Below are 16,958 nucleotides of genomic sequence, written 5' to 3' on the forward strand. Positions count from 1 at the left end.
CTCTTTTATTCAATACTTTGTGCGACCTCCCTTTGCCAAGATAACAGCTCTGAGTCTTCTCCCGTAATGCATAATGAGGTTGGAGAACACATGACACATGATCTGAGACCATTCCTCCATACAGAATCTCTCCAGAGCCTTCAAAATCTCCTCTTCAGCTCACCCCACAGGTTTTCTACGGGGTTCAGTTCAGGGGACTGGGATGGCCATGGCAGATCCTTGATTTTGTGTTCAGTGAACGATTTTTGTGTTGATTTTGTTATTTGTTTTGGATCATTTGGCACTTTTCCACTGCACGTTACAGTTTGACTCGCCTCAACTCTTCTCGCTTTACTTTTCTGAGCTTGCTTTTCCACTGCAGTTAGTGCCGCCTCAATGTGGGTGGATTATGGGATGATCGCCATAGTTGCGCCGCCTCTACTGCCGTGACATCATCTTAAACACGACACAAACTGACCAAAACAATAACACGACCGCTAGCTGTTAGCTGCTAGCTCATTGTGCTGTATAAAGCAGTTGTTGAATGGTGATTTTACACAAGTGTAACAGTTAAATTGGGCTGGTTGTTTTAGAAGCTTCCAGTAGCTGCTCAAACTAAATAAAGTGAAGCTTTCAAGCAGAGTATAGAGTTAACATAACAAAACGTACCATCCTCCATCTTGGAGGCCATGGCACTCTCTTTCCCATTGCTCCCCACTTTAGATGGCGTCCATTTGATCGGACCACTTCCACTTTCCCTTGATGGTTCTGTAGTCACTTAAGTTTTTTAACTTTTCCCTACACTGTTGGTCAGTCCGGTGGTAGCCGTGTGCGGCCAACAGCTGAGACACTTCCTGAGAGACTTTATCGTTAACGAGTGGACCGTCTGCACCTCGATTATTGAAATTGTCACCTTGGCTGTTGAGCTCTTCAACGGGCAGCAGGCTGCTTCAAACTCACACCACTCCTTTTAGACTCAAAGCTTTCCACGAATCTTTGATGCAGGGCACACTTCAAGTGACGAGTAGTACTCCCTCTCTCTCTCTCTCTCTCTGTGTCTTTAGGTGGTGGAGGATCCTTAAAGGAACATTGTGTTGAGTACCATTCGTCATGTGGCATCGTCATGTGGGTACGCCTAGGTCATTACCAAAGCAACCCATGCAGATAGGTTGGCTATGTCTGAACACGCAAATCTGATTTGATCACTTGCAACTAATAGTGCGGACAGTCTGCTCGAAAAGATCTGACTTGCCTGCAGTCTGAACACACGTCCTCTTCCAGGCCGATGCTTAAGATCTCCAGTTGATTGGCACTTCTTACTTATTGTCCCGATGGTGAAAATGGCTATTTGGCTGCATCTCGTTTGGAAGGATGACTACTCCTGAGGTCGCATTTGTTGGGCGCATACGTCATCAAGGCTGTCTCGTTTCAGAAGAGCGAGAAGGACACTCTGAATGCAGCCTTCGAATGCGACCTTCTTTCACGGGAATTCGGAGGATGCATGAGGTGTTTCATTTGTGGGCACTCACAACCCACAATTCTTTGCTTCTTCAACGGAAATGTCTAAAAAAAAATTACGCCAATTTGCCCGTAAATATGATGTTCAAACGCAAGGAATGTTAATTCCCAAGTTGAAGTACTTCGATAGATGGGTGCAGAGTATATCATATATATAATATATTAATATATCATTAAAATAATTAAAATATAGTATTAGACTAAAAGTACACGTGTAAAATCTATTTTCTTTTCTCTTTACATAATTATACCTTCCCTTCTAAAGGGACTTTGTTTCCTTCTCACTCAAAACGCTCGCGCTTGTTGAAGAGTGGCGTGCTGACATAGCAACCATATTACCTTCCGTTTCCGTTTGCCCTACGAAGGCCGTCTTGTTTAAACGAGGCTTGTTTAAAGGAGGACACTCTGTATACTGCAGCCTTCAAAGGACGTGTCCTACCTAGCACGCAGCCTTCAAAACGAGACACAGCCTAAGGGAATTTGGCTTATGTGTTACTTCATATTTATTCCCCTGTGAAACAGGAAGTCATGGCTGAACAATTTCATGTTCCTTGTCACCCAGGTGCACTAAATAATTTAGAATATGAATGAGAATATACTTCAGGTATATTTTACTCTAGAGGTGCCAATAATTGAGCCAATGTGTTTTGAAGAAAGATATTTATTTAATAATGAGATATTTCCCCTCTTTCAATTGTTTTACTTCCACTAAAGGTTTGATTTATGTGATTTTTTTGAATGAAGATCAAAAGGATCTTTCTGCCTTCTTTGCTCATATTTACCAAGGGTGCCAATATTTTTGGCAACCACTGTAGTTGGTTCATGGCCAGAAGAAGAATTATATAAATATTATGATCATTATAAATATTGTTATATTTTTAAAATTAAATTTAAATAAGAGTGGTGGGGGCACAAGGCAGATATGGGAAGAACCAAAAAGCAATGTTCCCAAAGCTTTTTCTATGGTTCTTGGTGCTGAGCATTAACCTATAGGGATGACAGTGGGCAGGACTGTTGTGGGTGGAACTCTGAATCCATATGGGGGTGATGGAGGGTGAAGTGAAAGTCAGGAATGTCAGTCATCGGAGTCGCCTGTGGTACTGTATTTATTTGATCTAAAATGCCAACTCATCTCAGTGCTCGGACATTAACAGAAAAAACTTTTTTTTTTTTTTTTTTTTATTATGTATGAGGTGAACAAGTGTTTGCTTATATTGAGTGATTGAACCCAAATGTTTAAATTAAGAACAAAATTGTAATCAAATAAACAAGCTGTCTGTCTGTCTGTCTGTCTGTCTGTCTGTCTTTGAGTGATAAAGAAATAGAAACAAATGAAAATATATCTAAAACAGTTCTATACCATTAAGGCTGAACCAATTTTTAAGGATTTGGGACACTCTTGGTTTGAGGTCTCTTAAGTCTGCTGAAGTTTTTATTAATATTTTTTATTTATCTTTGCTCCGGAACCATTTACATGCGTTTGTGCACGTAGACGAGGGTCTTGCAGCTAGGACAGCGATGTTCTACATCCTTGCAGGCTTCCACACAGAATGGAATCAAACAGCATGGCCAGATCCTGCAAAGACAAAAGACTGTCTCTATCGAAGTGATTCTATGAGACCAGGTTGGTTGGTAGTAAATTCGGACTATGCAAGACTATAGTGAATATGGTTAATTACCCGAGAATGCCAAGACTTCCACAGATGACCCAGACGAGCAGACCATTTGTGTGTGTCATCTCCGTGACAACCTGTTGTTGGCAGTGTGGGCATTTCATCTGCCCCGGGACATCAGTCAGACGGGGGGGCACCACTACCCTCTGTTGGACTAAAAAAATACACAAAGACACAAAAATCGATCATATTTATGATCACAGTTCATTATTACAGCCTCGACATTTTAAGAGAGGGGCATTGAGAGTAAAGACTCAACAGATCTTTCCACACTCAAAGAGTTGAAGTGTATAATTTCTGCGCCAATAGCATCACCGAAAGGAAGTGCAAAAATAGTTACTGTTTTCAAACTGATTCCAGAAAACTCCCCCTGTCTTCCACTGGTTGTACAAACAGAATATAGCAGCATAAGCACATTCTAGTTAGACTTACAGAATAATATAAAGTGAAACTAAGGCATGATCACTCACCTACACCAGGCATAGATGTTGACTGAACAGTTTGATTGGATGAAGGCATGACTGGCCCTTGTGCGAGTTGTATGTTGTAAACTGTATTCACTGGAGATGAAACAAAAAAGATTAAAGCTCATGATGAATGTACAGAACCAACTGAGTATTCAGTGACATTATGTACATTATGTTTGAGAATAACACCCACTTTCAATTTTTTCTTTTATATTCATAGAGTGTGATGACAGAGTATTATATATGTTGTTGCACTAGTTCAAAGCTTTAATTTTGTTTTAAACTTGGGGTAAAGGAAGTCTTACAATGTAAACTCTTATCAGGCTAATCAAGCCTCCGAGAGGGATAAAGGCCAACTGCGGATGGCGGTTTAAGAGAGAGAGAGCATTTACGGGCAGCTGTCCGACACCTTTGTGTTTGTGTCTTTTGATTAAGTACTTCATTAACTATAATTTATATTATCAAGCCGGTTCTCGCCTTCTCCTTTCCAGTAATCCCTTTACATTGGTGCCGAAATTTGGGAAGGAGGAGGGATGCACCATAGTGGAGTTCACACCGCTACCATCCACCCCAAAGGAGCAGCCGCAGCCAAACACCGGAGAACGAAGGAGCCACGACCGCCTGGAAGCGGAGGTACGGCCACTGACCACGAGGGGAGGAGACACCTACCGGCAACAAAAAATGCGGCGGGGCATTCTGTCCGCCAGGGGCCATAGGACTACCTCCGATCCACAGAAGAGGCGCAGCTGTTGTCCACTAGAGGGTGGAAGAGTGGCCGAGGACCAGACTACGACATATCGGAGAACCGGCAAGTAAGTGTTAATTTCCCTCTCTCTCTCCTCTCTCTCTCCTGCTGTCGCAGTACTGCACTGTTACAGGGAGTACCCCATATTTTATTTATTACTGTTTCCCTCCCCCTGTCCCAGTATTATCAAGCCGGTTCTTGTCTCCTCCTCTCCATTAATCCTTTTACAGGTGAGAACAATAGGGAACAGCTGGAAGTGATCAGAGCAGAGGATTATGGGAAGTGTAGTCTGGGAGGAACAGATGACAGAGGCAAAACACAGGGCAGACAACAGTGAATTGTAACATAACCCTCCTCCCCTTAACAGGTGGCACCTGATGCCCAAGGAGCAGATCAAGCTGGTGACCAAGAGGTCCTAGGAGACCAGATCAGATCAGGCAGATGACCATGTGACCAAGGAAACCAGTCCACATCAGGCAGATAACCAGGGAACCAAGGAAATCAGAGCAGATCAAGCGGACAGTCAGGAGATCCAGAAGACCAGAGCGGATCAGACAGATGACCATGAGACCAGAGATACCAGAGCAGATCATGCGGACGATCAGGAGACCCAGAAGACCAGATTAGAACAGTCAGATGGCCAGGAGACCCAGAAGACAAGAGCAGATTAGGCTGATGGCCATGAGACCAGAGTGGATCAGTTGGTTGGCCAGGAGACCCAGGGAAGCACCTCAGGGTAGGGACTGGATCAGGAGGTCTGGTTGATGGCCTGGAGCCATGGAAAGCAAAGCTGTTGCAAGCTCGAGGGGTGGAGCAGTGGCAGGCGGAGCCATGGGAGGCTCAAGGGTGAAGCCGTAGAAGGCAGAGCCTATGCAAGTTCAAGGCAAAGAGTTCAGGGTGACTGGGAATTACCTCAGTGGTCGTGAACATGAGCAGAGTCTCGGGAGCGACCTCTGTGGTTGTAGGCATGGACATAGTCTCTGGAACAACCTCTGTGGTCATGAACACTGGCAAAGACTTGGAAACGACCTCTATGGTCTTGAACACTGACAGATACTTGGAAATGACCTCTGTGGTCGTGAACACTGGCAAAGACTTGAAAATGACCTCTGTGGTCTTGAACACTGACAGAGACTTGGAAACGACCTCTGTGGTCGTGAACACTGGCAAAGACTTGGAAATGACCTCTGTGGTCTTGAACACTGACAGAGACTTGGAAACGACCTCTGTGGTCGTGAACACTGGCAAAGACTTGGAAATGACCTCTGTGGTCTTGAACACTGACAGAGACTTGGAAACGACCTCTGTGGTCGTGAACACTGGCAAAGACTTGGAAATGACCTCTGTGGTCTTGAACACTGACAGAGACTTGGAAACGACCTCTGTGGTCATGAACACTGGCAAAGACTTGGAAATGACCTCTGTGGTCTTGAACACTGACAGAGACTTGGAAACGACCTCTGTGGTCGTGAACACTGGCAAAGACTTGGAAATGACCTCTGTGGTCTTGAACACTGACAGAGAATTGGAAACGACCTCTGTGGTCGTGAACACTGGCAGAGACTTGGAAACGACCTCTGTGGTCGTGAACACTGGCAGAGACTTGGAAACGACCTCTGTGGTCTTGGACACTGACAGAGAGTTGGAAACAACCTCTGTGGTCGTGAACACTGACAGAGTCTTGGAAACGACCTCTGTGGTCATGAACACTGGCAGAGACTTGGAAACGACCTCTGTGGTCTTGGACACTGACAGAGAGTTGGAAACAACCTCTGTGGTCATGAACACTGGCAGAGACTTGGAAACGACCTCTGTGGTCATGAAAACTGGCAGAGACTTGGAAATGACCACTATGGTCGTGAACACTGGCAGAGACTTGGAAATGACCTCTGTGGTCTTGAACACTGGCAGATACTTGGAAATGACCTCTGCGGTCGTGAACACTGGCAGAGACTTGGAAACGACCTCTGTGGTCATGAACACTGGCAGAGACTTGGAAATGACCACTGTGGTCATGAACACTGGCAGAGACTTGGAAATGACCTCTGTGGTCTTGAACACTGGCAGATACTTGGAAATGACCACTATGGTCATGAACACTGGCAGAGACTTGGAAATGACCTCTGTGGTCATGAACACTGGCAGAGACTTGGAAATGACCTCTGTGGTCATGAACACTGGCAGAGACTTGGAAATGACCTCTGTGGTCATGAACACTGGCAGAGACTTGGAAATGACCTCTGTGGTCATGAACACTGGCAGAGACTTGGAAATGACCTCTGTGGTCATGAACACTGGCAGAGACTTGGAAATGACCTCTGTGGTCATGAACACTGGCAGAGACTTGGAAATGACCTCTGTGGTCATGAACACTGGCAGAGACTTGGAAATGACCTCTGTGGTCTTGAACACTGGCAGAGACTTGGAAATGACCTCTGTGGTCATGAACACTGGCAGAGACTTGGAAATGACCACTATGGTCATGAACACTGGCAGAGACTTGGAAATGACCTCTGTGGTCATGAACACTGGCAGAGACTTGGAAATGACCTCTGTGGTCATGAACACTGGCAGAGACTTGGAAATGACCTCTGTGGTCATGAACACTGGCAGAGACTTGGAAATGACCTCTGTGGTCTTGAACACTGGCAGATACTTGGAAATGACCTCTGCGGTCGTGAACACTGGCAGAGACTTGGAAACGACCTCTGCGGTCATGAACACTGGCAGAGACTTGGAAATGACCTCTGTGGTCATGAACACTGGCAGAGACTTGGAAATGACCACTGTGGTCATGAACACTGGCAGAGACTTGGAAATGACCTCTGTGGTCTTGAACACTGGCAGATACTTGGAAATGACCTCTGTGGTCGTGAACACTGGCAGAGACTTGGAAACGACCTCTGTCGCTCCTTGGCCATGGAAGGCGTAGGCATTGGCTCATTGGCCTGGCATGGAACAGACTCAGGCATGACTATGACATGGCATGGAGCAGATTCAGGCTTGGCTGTGTGGGAGGCTTGGAAACCAGGTTCAGGGTAGGGAGAGGAGGATCCTCTGAATTAAGAGTTTCTAGAGTTAAACTCACGATTCCTCCCATATATAGTCTCCTGTAACTGGCAACTCCCTCCACTGGTGTGCGATGAGTCCGATTGAGTACATGGACTTCAGGGTTGAGTCGGAATGTCTGTGTATTTGGCAAGGACACAAAACATACAGGAATATTCCGGGACGGGTAAGTTTGCTTGGGCAGCTTATTGAAGGGTGCTGCTAGATCCATTTTGGCAGTTCAGTTACAGGGAAGGAGGTCAAAGGAGCAAGATCTAACTGCATCTTAAAGTATTTTATAAAATAAACATAGTACAGATTAATGGTGTAACAAAAGAAACATCCACAATTGGAGAAACACAGGAATACAGGAAACATCTACGATTGGCTCAGAAAATACACGGGAGGTCAAACACATAACAACTGACAAGGACTGAACAGAAATAAGGGCATTATATGCAAACTGACTAATGAGGGAATGGAACACAGGTGAGAACATTAGGAACAGAGGATCAGAGCAGAGGATTATGGGAAGTGTAGTCCAGGAGGAACAAATGATAGAGGCAAAACACAAGGCAGAAAACGGTGAATTGTAACCGTATGTTTTCCTTTAAGACACCTTTTCACTGTCTCTGACATTAACAGTCGAATTTTGTATTTCTCCCCCTAGTGGCAGTCATAATGAACTGCAATGTTTCTCACAATGGATTTAATTAATTAAGGGCAACCAAAGATTTGCTATCAAACCCCAGAATGACATTACTGTGTGATTTTTTGAGCAGATGGATGAATTCAGTGAAATTTGTGATTAGTATTCACTCAGTATTTATTGTTATTATCATTATTTATTATTAATACTGTTTTTATTGTTAATTGTAAGATAATTAACAACAACCATACAGGAAATAGAAAAGTTGCACAATCTTCAATCAGATTTAAATGTATAATCTTCAAGTAAGGTAAATCTTCCTGTACACCACATGAAGCCTTTCACATTAAGGTGTTATGCAGGAACCTTCATGTTAACTCCAAAACCAAAGTCTCGTAACACAATGTGAAACTAAGGCATGAGCGCTCACCCGCGCCAGGTGCAGATACAGACTGGACTGTTTGGGCTACGTTGGGTGCAGCCATGCCCGCCCCTTGTACGGGTGGTGGGGGGAAAGCACTCATTTGAACTGTAAAAAAGATGAAAGCTCACAATGAAAAACTAGAGAACAATCTGAAATTATTATAGTTGTGTTATGATTAAGTAATCAATGAACCATATTCTCCTTTGTTTCTCTTTGTGTGGTTGAGTTAGAGGTGAGGGTCAGCAGACCTTGTTGAGGGTATTGAGCAAACTGCTGTTCTGGGAAGGGAAAGCTGCCTTGGCCCAATGGCGGTCCGGCATACGGAGGAGGAGGACTGATGATGAATCCTTTGTCCATTATCAACAATCTGTGAACGTAAAAAGAGCACAAGAGGGAAATCAGAAGAGTAACCACAGGTACCGTTCAACACATTAACTATAAACCTATGAGAGGCCGGTTAGGGCGAAACTAGTAAAACATGTGCATAGTGTGATTGACACACACACACACACACACACACACACACACACACACACACACACACACACACACACACACACACACACACACACACACACACACACACATGCAGCATTTTTTGGCATTCCAAACCAAACAAACATCTTTTATTAAAATGTTTTACTTGAAATGTGTACTTGTGCTTGTTATATTGTTATTTTGGTATCTAGTGCAATGACATTAATACATTTTAAAGTGTTCCTTATGTGTCCAAATTCTCTTTAGGGTCACTGCCAATCTCTCCAAAACTACATCTCTAAGATCTTCTCTCGATCTCGTTCGAGCATGAGATCTAATGTACTGATAACCGAGCCCAGACAAACAGGTTTGTCAACATGTTATCTGTCAGGTTTTCTGTAAATGAAGAGATACGCAAGTCAGCAGAATAAGTTTTGGTCTTCTCTCAATCTCTACTCTTTCGACTGTCATACAGCTGTGTTGGCATTTTTGTTGTTTAGTTCTAACTGGTTGCGATTTGTGTGAAATCACCATTAGGGTGACTAGTTTTACTAAATTGAATGAATTGTTCGCTACTCAATTGTTTGGGGCATATATAAAAAGGGCATATTTCTGTGCACTAAGAAGTACTGGCTGACCCAGAGCCCAATCATAATTTCCCTCATACTGTTTAAGATGTGCTATAACTCAATATAAACAATGAAATAAAATAATGATGCTTTAATAACAGATTAGTTAAGTTTTACTAGTTAACTGTATTTAAAGGGACAGTTCACTCAAAAATGAAAATTCTCTCATCATTTACTCACCCTCATGCCATCCTAGATGTGTATGACTTTCTTTCTTCAGAACACAAATTAAGATTTGTAGAAGAATATCTCAGCTCTGTAGGTCCTTAAAATGCAAGTGGATGGTGATCCGTCTTTTTTTGTAGCTCCAAAAATCACAGATAGCATAAACGTCATCTATACGACACCAGCTGTTAATGAATACATTCTAAAGTGACACGATTGCCTTTGGTGTGATAAGGATCAATATTAAAGTGCTTTTTAACTATAAATAATCGCTTCCATCAGCAGCAGTATGCGTGTCTGACGTAATCACGTTGGCATGTTCACGTGAGAACTGACGCATGTGTGTAACACCCGGAAGAGCAGCGCTGTTTACAACTGAGGAACGCTGTACAGAAGCTTCGTTGGTTTTGGTTTAGATTCGTATTTTTATCTGTTTGTTTTTCACAATGATGCATTTGCATGCTTATCCTGGATAAGAACGAGAGATTACGTCTGTAACATGCCAACACGAATATATCACACGAGAGACCACGAGAACTCAGCATAAGCGATGGTTTATAGTTAAAAGGTACTTAAATATTGATCTTTTTCACACCAAAAGCAATCGTGTCACTTTAGAAGGCGTTCATTTAACAATCCACTTGCATTTTAAGGACCTACAGAGCTGAGATATTCTTCTAAAAATCTTAATTTGTGTTCTGCAGATGAAAGTAAGTTATACACACCTCGGATGTCATGATTGTGAGTAAATGATGAGAGAACTTCATTTTTGGGTGAACTGTCCCTTTAAATGATGTAGTTCACTGAAGTGTTCACTTAAAAAAACATGCAAACTCACTGACCTAAAATATACAAGTAAGGTCAACTAATTACATTTTAGTCTATTTTGTATATTAACGTAATGTGGTTTAACTCTGTGTTTGTTTTCTGGTCAACTTTTGGTTTGGGGTTTCAACCCAGCATGCACAAATATCAACACTGGGCATAAAACCCTCAACAATGGGGACAATAAACAAACATATATACAGTTTTCACCTAATTATGGAAAATGTATTTGTAATTTACAGCAACTACACAAGAACATACTGTACAATTACACTGAAATGAGTAAAGTCAAAACATCAAGTGTTTATATATCTATTATCATGAACTATAATGACTTCAATAGTGACTACAGTACACCAAAGTAAAAAACACATGAGGATATTACACATACCTCGAGACCTGATGCTCTTCTGTATAATCTCACTCAGAGAATATAAAGAGAAAGCAGAACTTACTGATCTTATAGCGAGAGAGTGGGTGGAGCTGGGAGGTATGAGGGCTGCTAATGCAAATTCAGATCAGCTATATGATGATATGCAGAATAACTGGCATTCCTGATGAACAGTGAGGAGAACATGTTATTACAGCAAAGCTGTTTCAGTTCTTCTTTTTTTTAAATTTTCTCCCCAGTTTGGAACGGCCAATTCCCAATGCGCTCCAAGTCATCGTGGTGCCGTAGTGATTCGCCTCAATCCGGGTGGAGGAGGACGAATCTCAGTTGCCTCCACGTCTGAGACCGTCAATCCGCGCATCTTATCACGTGGTTTATTGAGCGTGTTAACGTGTAGACCTAGCGCGTGTGGAGGCTTCACGCTATACTCCGCAGCATCCACGCACAACTCACCACACACCCCACTGAGAGAGAGAACTACATTATAGTGACCACGAGGAGGTTACCCAACGTGACTCTACCCACCCTAGCAACCAGGCCAATTTGGTTGCTTAGGAAGGCTGACTGGAGTCACTCGGCACACCCTGGATTCAAACATGCGAGTCCAGGTGCGGTAGTCAGCGTCCATCTTTGTCCTCCTCCACTGTGGACTCCAAACCTTCATATCTTTGGTAATGCTTGACATAAACACTTAAACAAGATGGCAGCCGGCAAATGTAATACATATAATGAGGATAATTCCAGATAGACAGGTGTTTTTTTGTTTTTGTGTATCTTTGTAAGAAACACACATAATTTTAACGCTAATTTAAATAACGCTTTTATCCAAAGCGACTTACAAAAGAGGAAAACATAAGCGAATCATCTTAAGGAGACAGAGGTACGAAAAGTGCCATAATACGAAGTTTCACTAGCACATGAGTTATAGTTGGTGGACTTTGCAATAGTTCTGTACAGCAGAATAGAATATTTGTAATGTATGCAAAGTTTGAGAAAAAGGGTTGAGATTTTAAGTGGTAAATGTCTGCATTATATAGCACCTTTTTAACATTAACAGTATCCAAAGTGCTTTACACTGTGACTCACACACCCATTCATACAACAATGGCGGTACAATGCAAGGTGCTAGCCTGACAACTTGGGGTGCAGTGTCTTTCCCAAGGACACTTCAGCATGTAGTGTCGTGTGAAAACCCTGCGATTTGTGGCTGACCCGCTCTTCCAACTGAGCCACAGTAAGAAGTCTTCTTTTTAAGAAAACTGACTTTGTATCTGCAATAAGATCCGAAATCCCTGTTTGAAGACGAGAAGTGAAGATGTAAGTCAGGAGTTTGTAGTCTGAATTTCTGAGTGTAATGGGTCTTCTGTTATCTATAATTCTGGGATCTTTCCCAGGTTTTGGAATTGAGACGATAACCCCATGTCTCATTGTTGGTGGAAGCACACGTTTCAAATATTTCAGTAAAAACTTGTAGGAGCAGGTCTCTTAAATCTACCCAAAAATGTCTGTAAAAGTCACCTGTGAGACCATCGGATCCGGGGGCTTTGTTAAGAGAGAGACGACCAATTACTGCATCAAGTTCTGTAATTGTTATTTGATTATCACATGTTTGTTTGAGGCATCCTCTACTTTGGGAATATGTTTTGCTATATCCTGAAAAAAATGTTGACAGTCCACATTAGAAAATGTAGAGCTGTCTATAGAATTTCAAGATTTCTGAAGAGATCAATTTATCATCTGTGACTTCATTATTATCAAGCATCAAGGATCTGATTATACCCCCCCCCTCCCCCCTATCCATTTGCTCTGGATCTAATGAAGGCCCCTTGGGCCTTACGACTGCAAATTTCATCTAGTTTAGGTTGGAGGTTTAATATCTTCTGTCTATCGTCTTCAGTTGGGTTTGGTTTATTGCAGTACATATTTAACTGATTAATAATGTTCTTGTTTTTCACTATCTTTTTAATTATTTTACTGAATGAGATGGTAAATTGACATATTTTATATTTTAGGAATTCCCACTTTTTGGTAGCAGTTGTTAGCGCCTCAGAATTGGCCATTTCTTTAATTAATAATTAGATTATTTGGCAGTAGTCATTATTTTTGAGCAAACTGAAATTGAACTTCCAATATGTGTGTGAATGGACATTGTTGTCATTGGGTTTGATCTGTAGTAAAATAACACTATGATCTGTTAGTGGTGCAGCAGAAATATCAGAGCTAATATTATAAAAGAGTAAAAGAGTTTAATCAGTGATCAATTCTGGATTTAAAATTGTGGTTTGAGCTAAACCAGGAGTATTTAGATATTCCTGGATTTAAGTGTCTCCAAGTATCAGCCGAATTATGTTTTTTGCAAAAGTTTGTGAATATGGTGTTTGGATATTTATCAAAAAATTCATCATGAACTAGGTTTAGATCGCCTCCAGTTATGATGGTATCAGTTGAGTGTGTTCATTTGAGAGTGTCTAAATCTAAGCCAATTTGTTCAAGTAGGTTTCGGGTTTCGCTGCTGATGTTATAGCCATAAATGTTGATTAAGATGAATTTCAGACCATCAATGTTTGTGGTAAGAATCAGCCAGTGACCAAACTCATCTGCCATATGGGACACAATATGGCCTTTGAAGTTATTTAGGAGGATGGCGACTCCTGCTGACCTTGGAGTGCCATGGCTAAAGTAAGCTTCATCTCCCCATTGTTTAGACCAAAATATAACAGCATCAACCTTAGAATGTCTTTCCTGCAAAACAATTATACTTGACTTCGTCCCTTTACAAAATAAGAAAATACTTTTTCTCTTTGTCATGTCTCTTAAACCCCTTGCATTAACAGAATTTAGAGAGATGTTACTCTTTAAACTGAACATAGTTTCCCATTAGGAATATATAATAGTAGTTGTGGAATAATTAAGGCTTCTCAACAACTTCTCTGGGGCATGTAGCTTGCTGTGACATCACAAAGCAAAGCTTCTCCTTGTTCAAAGGATGTGTTCTTAGGAATGTGTTTCTGTCTCTACTCTCACGTTTCACACGTAGCTCAAACATGTATGTCACCCCCATATAAGTAAATAACTATTTCATTGGTGGGGGTCCAGTGGAATGTGGTTTTTCTGGACCATATAACAAAGTGCTGAACAATAAACGTGGAAGAAGGATTTGATACCATTGGGTGTCTGTGTCATTTATTTCTTCCCTCAGCTGAGCCGTACCGAGACGGGGATTACAAAATAAATTAAATACATTGGATGACAAAATTATCTAACAGTAGCAAAACCCTGAGAATACATTTTCATTCAAATTCACTTGTTTTCGGGATTCAAAAACCCTGGATAGTTGTGTCTATGGTGTCCATTAATGAAAGCATGAGGGCAGCGAAACATTGTATTTAGTCCTGCCTTCCTTGCTTGTTCAACTTTCGGCCACACAGCCCTCCGTGTATGACGTTAAAGGGGTCATATAATGCCATTTTTGTACAAGTTAATATGAATCTTTAGGGTCTAAATGAAAACTTTGTAATATACTTTTATTAAAAATTCTCATTAGTATTTTAAGAAAACACTAATTTTACCTGCTCAAAAACAGCTTTGTTTTCAGCACGCCGTTTCAGTGCATATGACTTTAAATGATAATGAGCTTTGGTCACCCCGCCCCTCCGCTCTGGAGTTATTCTCCGTATAACTGTTTTTTTGACATTACTTCTAATCAGTAACATACAAGTAAACCAGGTGTAACTTAGTGTTACCATGTTAACTGTAACACCTGCGTATACAGTTTTTAATAACACAATAACCATAACGCGTTGTTCATTATAAACGTGGATTATGAATTATATTGAGAACGTCAGTAACGTTATGGAAAACATGCCGTAATGTACCCTGAGTGTAAACATTAGCCACATTCATTGTGAAGCTGCAAGCGATTTGCAAAGATTAATATAAAGGTTAATAAAACGCTACACTTACTTCTTCTGGAGGTGCAGAGGGAATATAAATAGTTGGTACCGAATCTTTTTCAGCAGCAGCTTCTAGCAAAACCAGCTTTATACTGACCCTCGCTTATAAAGCAGTCTGGTGAAAATGATTCGCGCAAACATGAACGCATTGACGCTGCTCGTGGGGAATATTCCCATCGTAAACAAAACTCAGCCACCGCGCCTTCAGCGGTTCAGATTTAGGAACATCAAAATGACTGCTGTGTTCGTTATTACACCGAAGAACAGAACACCACAATCGCTTAGGCGCCATTCTGCTCCAGTGTATCAACAATGATGACGGACTATGATTGACAGCTCGCTCACGAGCGAGGGCGGGTCTGTGTTGAAACACTGCTGTCAATCAACAATCCTGAGGGCGTCCGACCGTGGACGTCACACGGTCGAACGGCTCGATTTGAGGCAGGGAAAATATATAAGGAGATTAAAACAAAAACACTGGATGGATTTGTATCATAATAGGATGGTTGTGTACAGGCACAGCCAACACACATTTCAGTACAATCAACTTGAAAAAGTGCATGTACCATTATATGACCCCTTTAAATGTTGGACAAAACAGCGCAAGCGCATAAACACAGCACGCAAGTGAATTACAACAGTGTGAACACCATGACACAGTTCGTACGTAAAATGAAAACTTGCAGAACTTGCAAATACCAAATTCGAGCTAAAAAAAATATGATTGTGCACACAAATGAACAACTCGCGAGCAGAAATAACAAAACCGCGAGAGACAAGTCCCACACACGCGCGCGAGTTATTTTCTGCACACGCGCAGCTGAAATCTTTACGCACACAAGTCGGTTTTGACACTCAGGGGCGGGGCCCAATCCTTTCTGTTAACAAATGCTATTGGCTGTTGATCAAATCCTGTATTGATTGGCTGCATCTCGTCGAGTCTCTCGTAAGTGGGAACTTACAAAACTCTCTTAGTGGAGAAATAAGAAATATACATCAATTGGAACAATACAATTATTGTCAGTGTAAATTAAAGAAAAGCGTCCCCTACACTATACTAAATCAAACAACAAGGGGGTATTAGTTAAAAAAAAAAAACAAATGTCTCGAGAGCGAAGTCTAGAAAAAAATAAAAATAAAAGCATCCTTTAGACGTAGCATACAAGTGCATATTTATCAAAACAATTGTCTGGATATATCGATACACATCTTTCTTGCAATTTTACTAGACATTACTTTTTCAGTGAGGAAAAATAAAATGTATAATCATTCATAAACCTTGAAAAAGAAGGCTTCGAATATCTCCACTTACTACAATGAATATGAAATTTACACATGAGAACAATCATATTAACCAAATCAGAAAGGGATGAATCTACATTATGGATCCATATAAAAGAGAATATGTGTGATTAGTCAACGGGATGTCATCAATCTTAAATGACAGCCGATTATGTAAATCAGACCAGAAGCTTTTGGCCATAGGACATACAAAGAACAAGTGAGTCTCATCAGCTGCCTTACAAAATACACAGGGATCTACTTCCAATTTAAACCTCTTTCTAAGAAAGTCAGCAACCAGATATATTTTATAAATTATTTTAAAGTGAGTCTCTTTGACTTTAGGGGAAATGGGCCATTTGATGAATTTGAAATGTGGTTTATCTATGGACAAGGCATTCATATTTGGTACTTGTACACACAATCCTCTATTATAATACAAAAACATTCTAGATTTAAAAAAATCATTAATACATTTGTTATTACATTTACTGTAATGCAAATTACATTCATTAATTACTAGATTTGGTAAGGTTGGTGAAAGTCTTAAAGTCCCCATGAATTCAAAATTGACCATACTTGCTTTGTTTGCCTAAATTGATCGTTTTGTGGTGAACAATCCATCCATGCAAGTCAATCCACACCAAAATCTTTTTTTTTTTAATTCCACCCCCCTCTGCATTGGAGGACCTTGCCTGATGACGTAGGTTTGACGGTTTAGGTGTCTCCTTAAC

At 41.3% G+C, this 16,958-nt stretch overlaps 1 protein-coding gene across 3 annotated transcripts in view; it reads right to left on the minus strand.

Annotated features, from left to right (window-relative positions):
- Positions 1-2,316: 2,316 nt before the first annotated feature.
- LOC127651790 (lipopolysaccharide-induced tumor necrosis factor-alpha factor homolog) overlaps positions 2,317-16,958 on the minus strand; it is a 40,162-nt gene continuing 25,520 nt past the window's right edge. The window contains exons 2-7 of one of the 3 annotated variants that reach the window (XM_052137801.1): positions 9,210-9,376; positions 8,752-8,870; positions 8,510-8,608; positions 3,641-3,730; positions 3,177-3,324; positions 2,317-3,073 (exon numbers count right to left, since the gene is read on the minus strand). In XM_052137801.1, the coding sequence (XP_051993761.1) occupies positions 2,968-3,073; positions 3,177-3,324; positions 3,641-3,730; positions 8,510-8,608; positions 8,752-8,860 (552 nt within the window). In that variant the 5' untranslated portion in view covers positions 8,861-8,870; positions 9,210-9,376 and the 3' untranslated portion in view covers positions 2,317-2,967. Of the gene's footprint in view, positions 3,074-3,176; positions 3,325-3,640; positions 3,731-8,509; positions 8,609-8,751; positions 8,871-9,209; positions 9,377-10,990; positions 11,040-16,958 lie in introns of those variants that run through there. The other 2 variants (XM_052137799.1, XM_052137800.1) reach the window with 2 other exon arrangements.

The sequence above is a fragment of the Xyrauchen texanus genome, chromosome 11 (assembly GCF_025860055.1).
Source record: "Xyrauchen texanus isolate HMW12.3.18 chromosome 11, RBS_HiC_50CHRs, whole genome shotgun sequence".
In the NCBI taxonomy this organism is placed as follows: Eukaryota; Metazoa; Chordata; class Actinopteri; order Cypriniformes; family Catostomidae; genus Xyrauchen; species Xyrauchen texanus.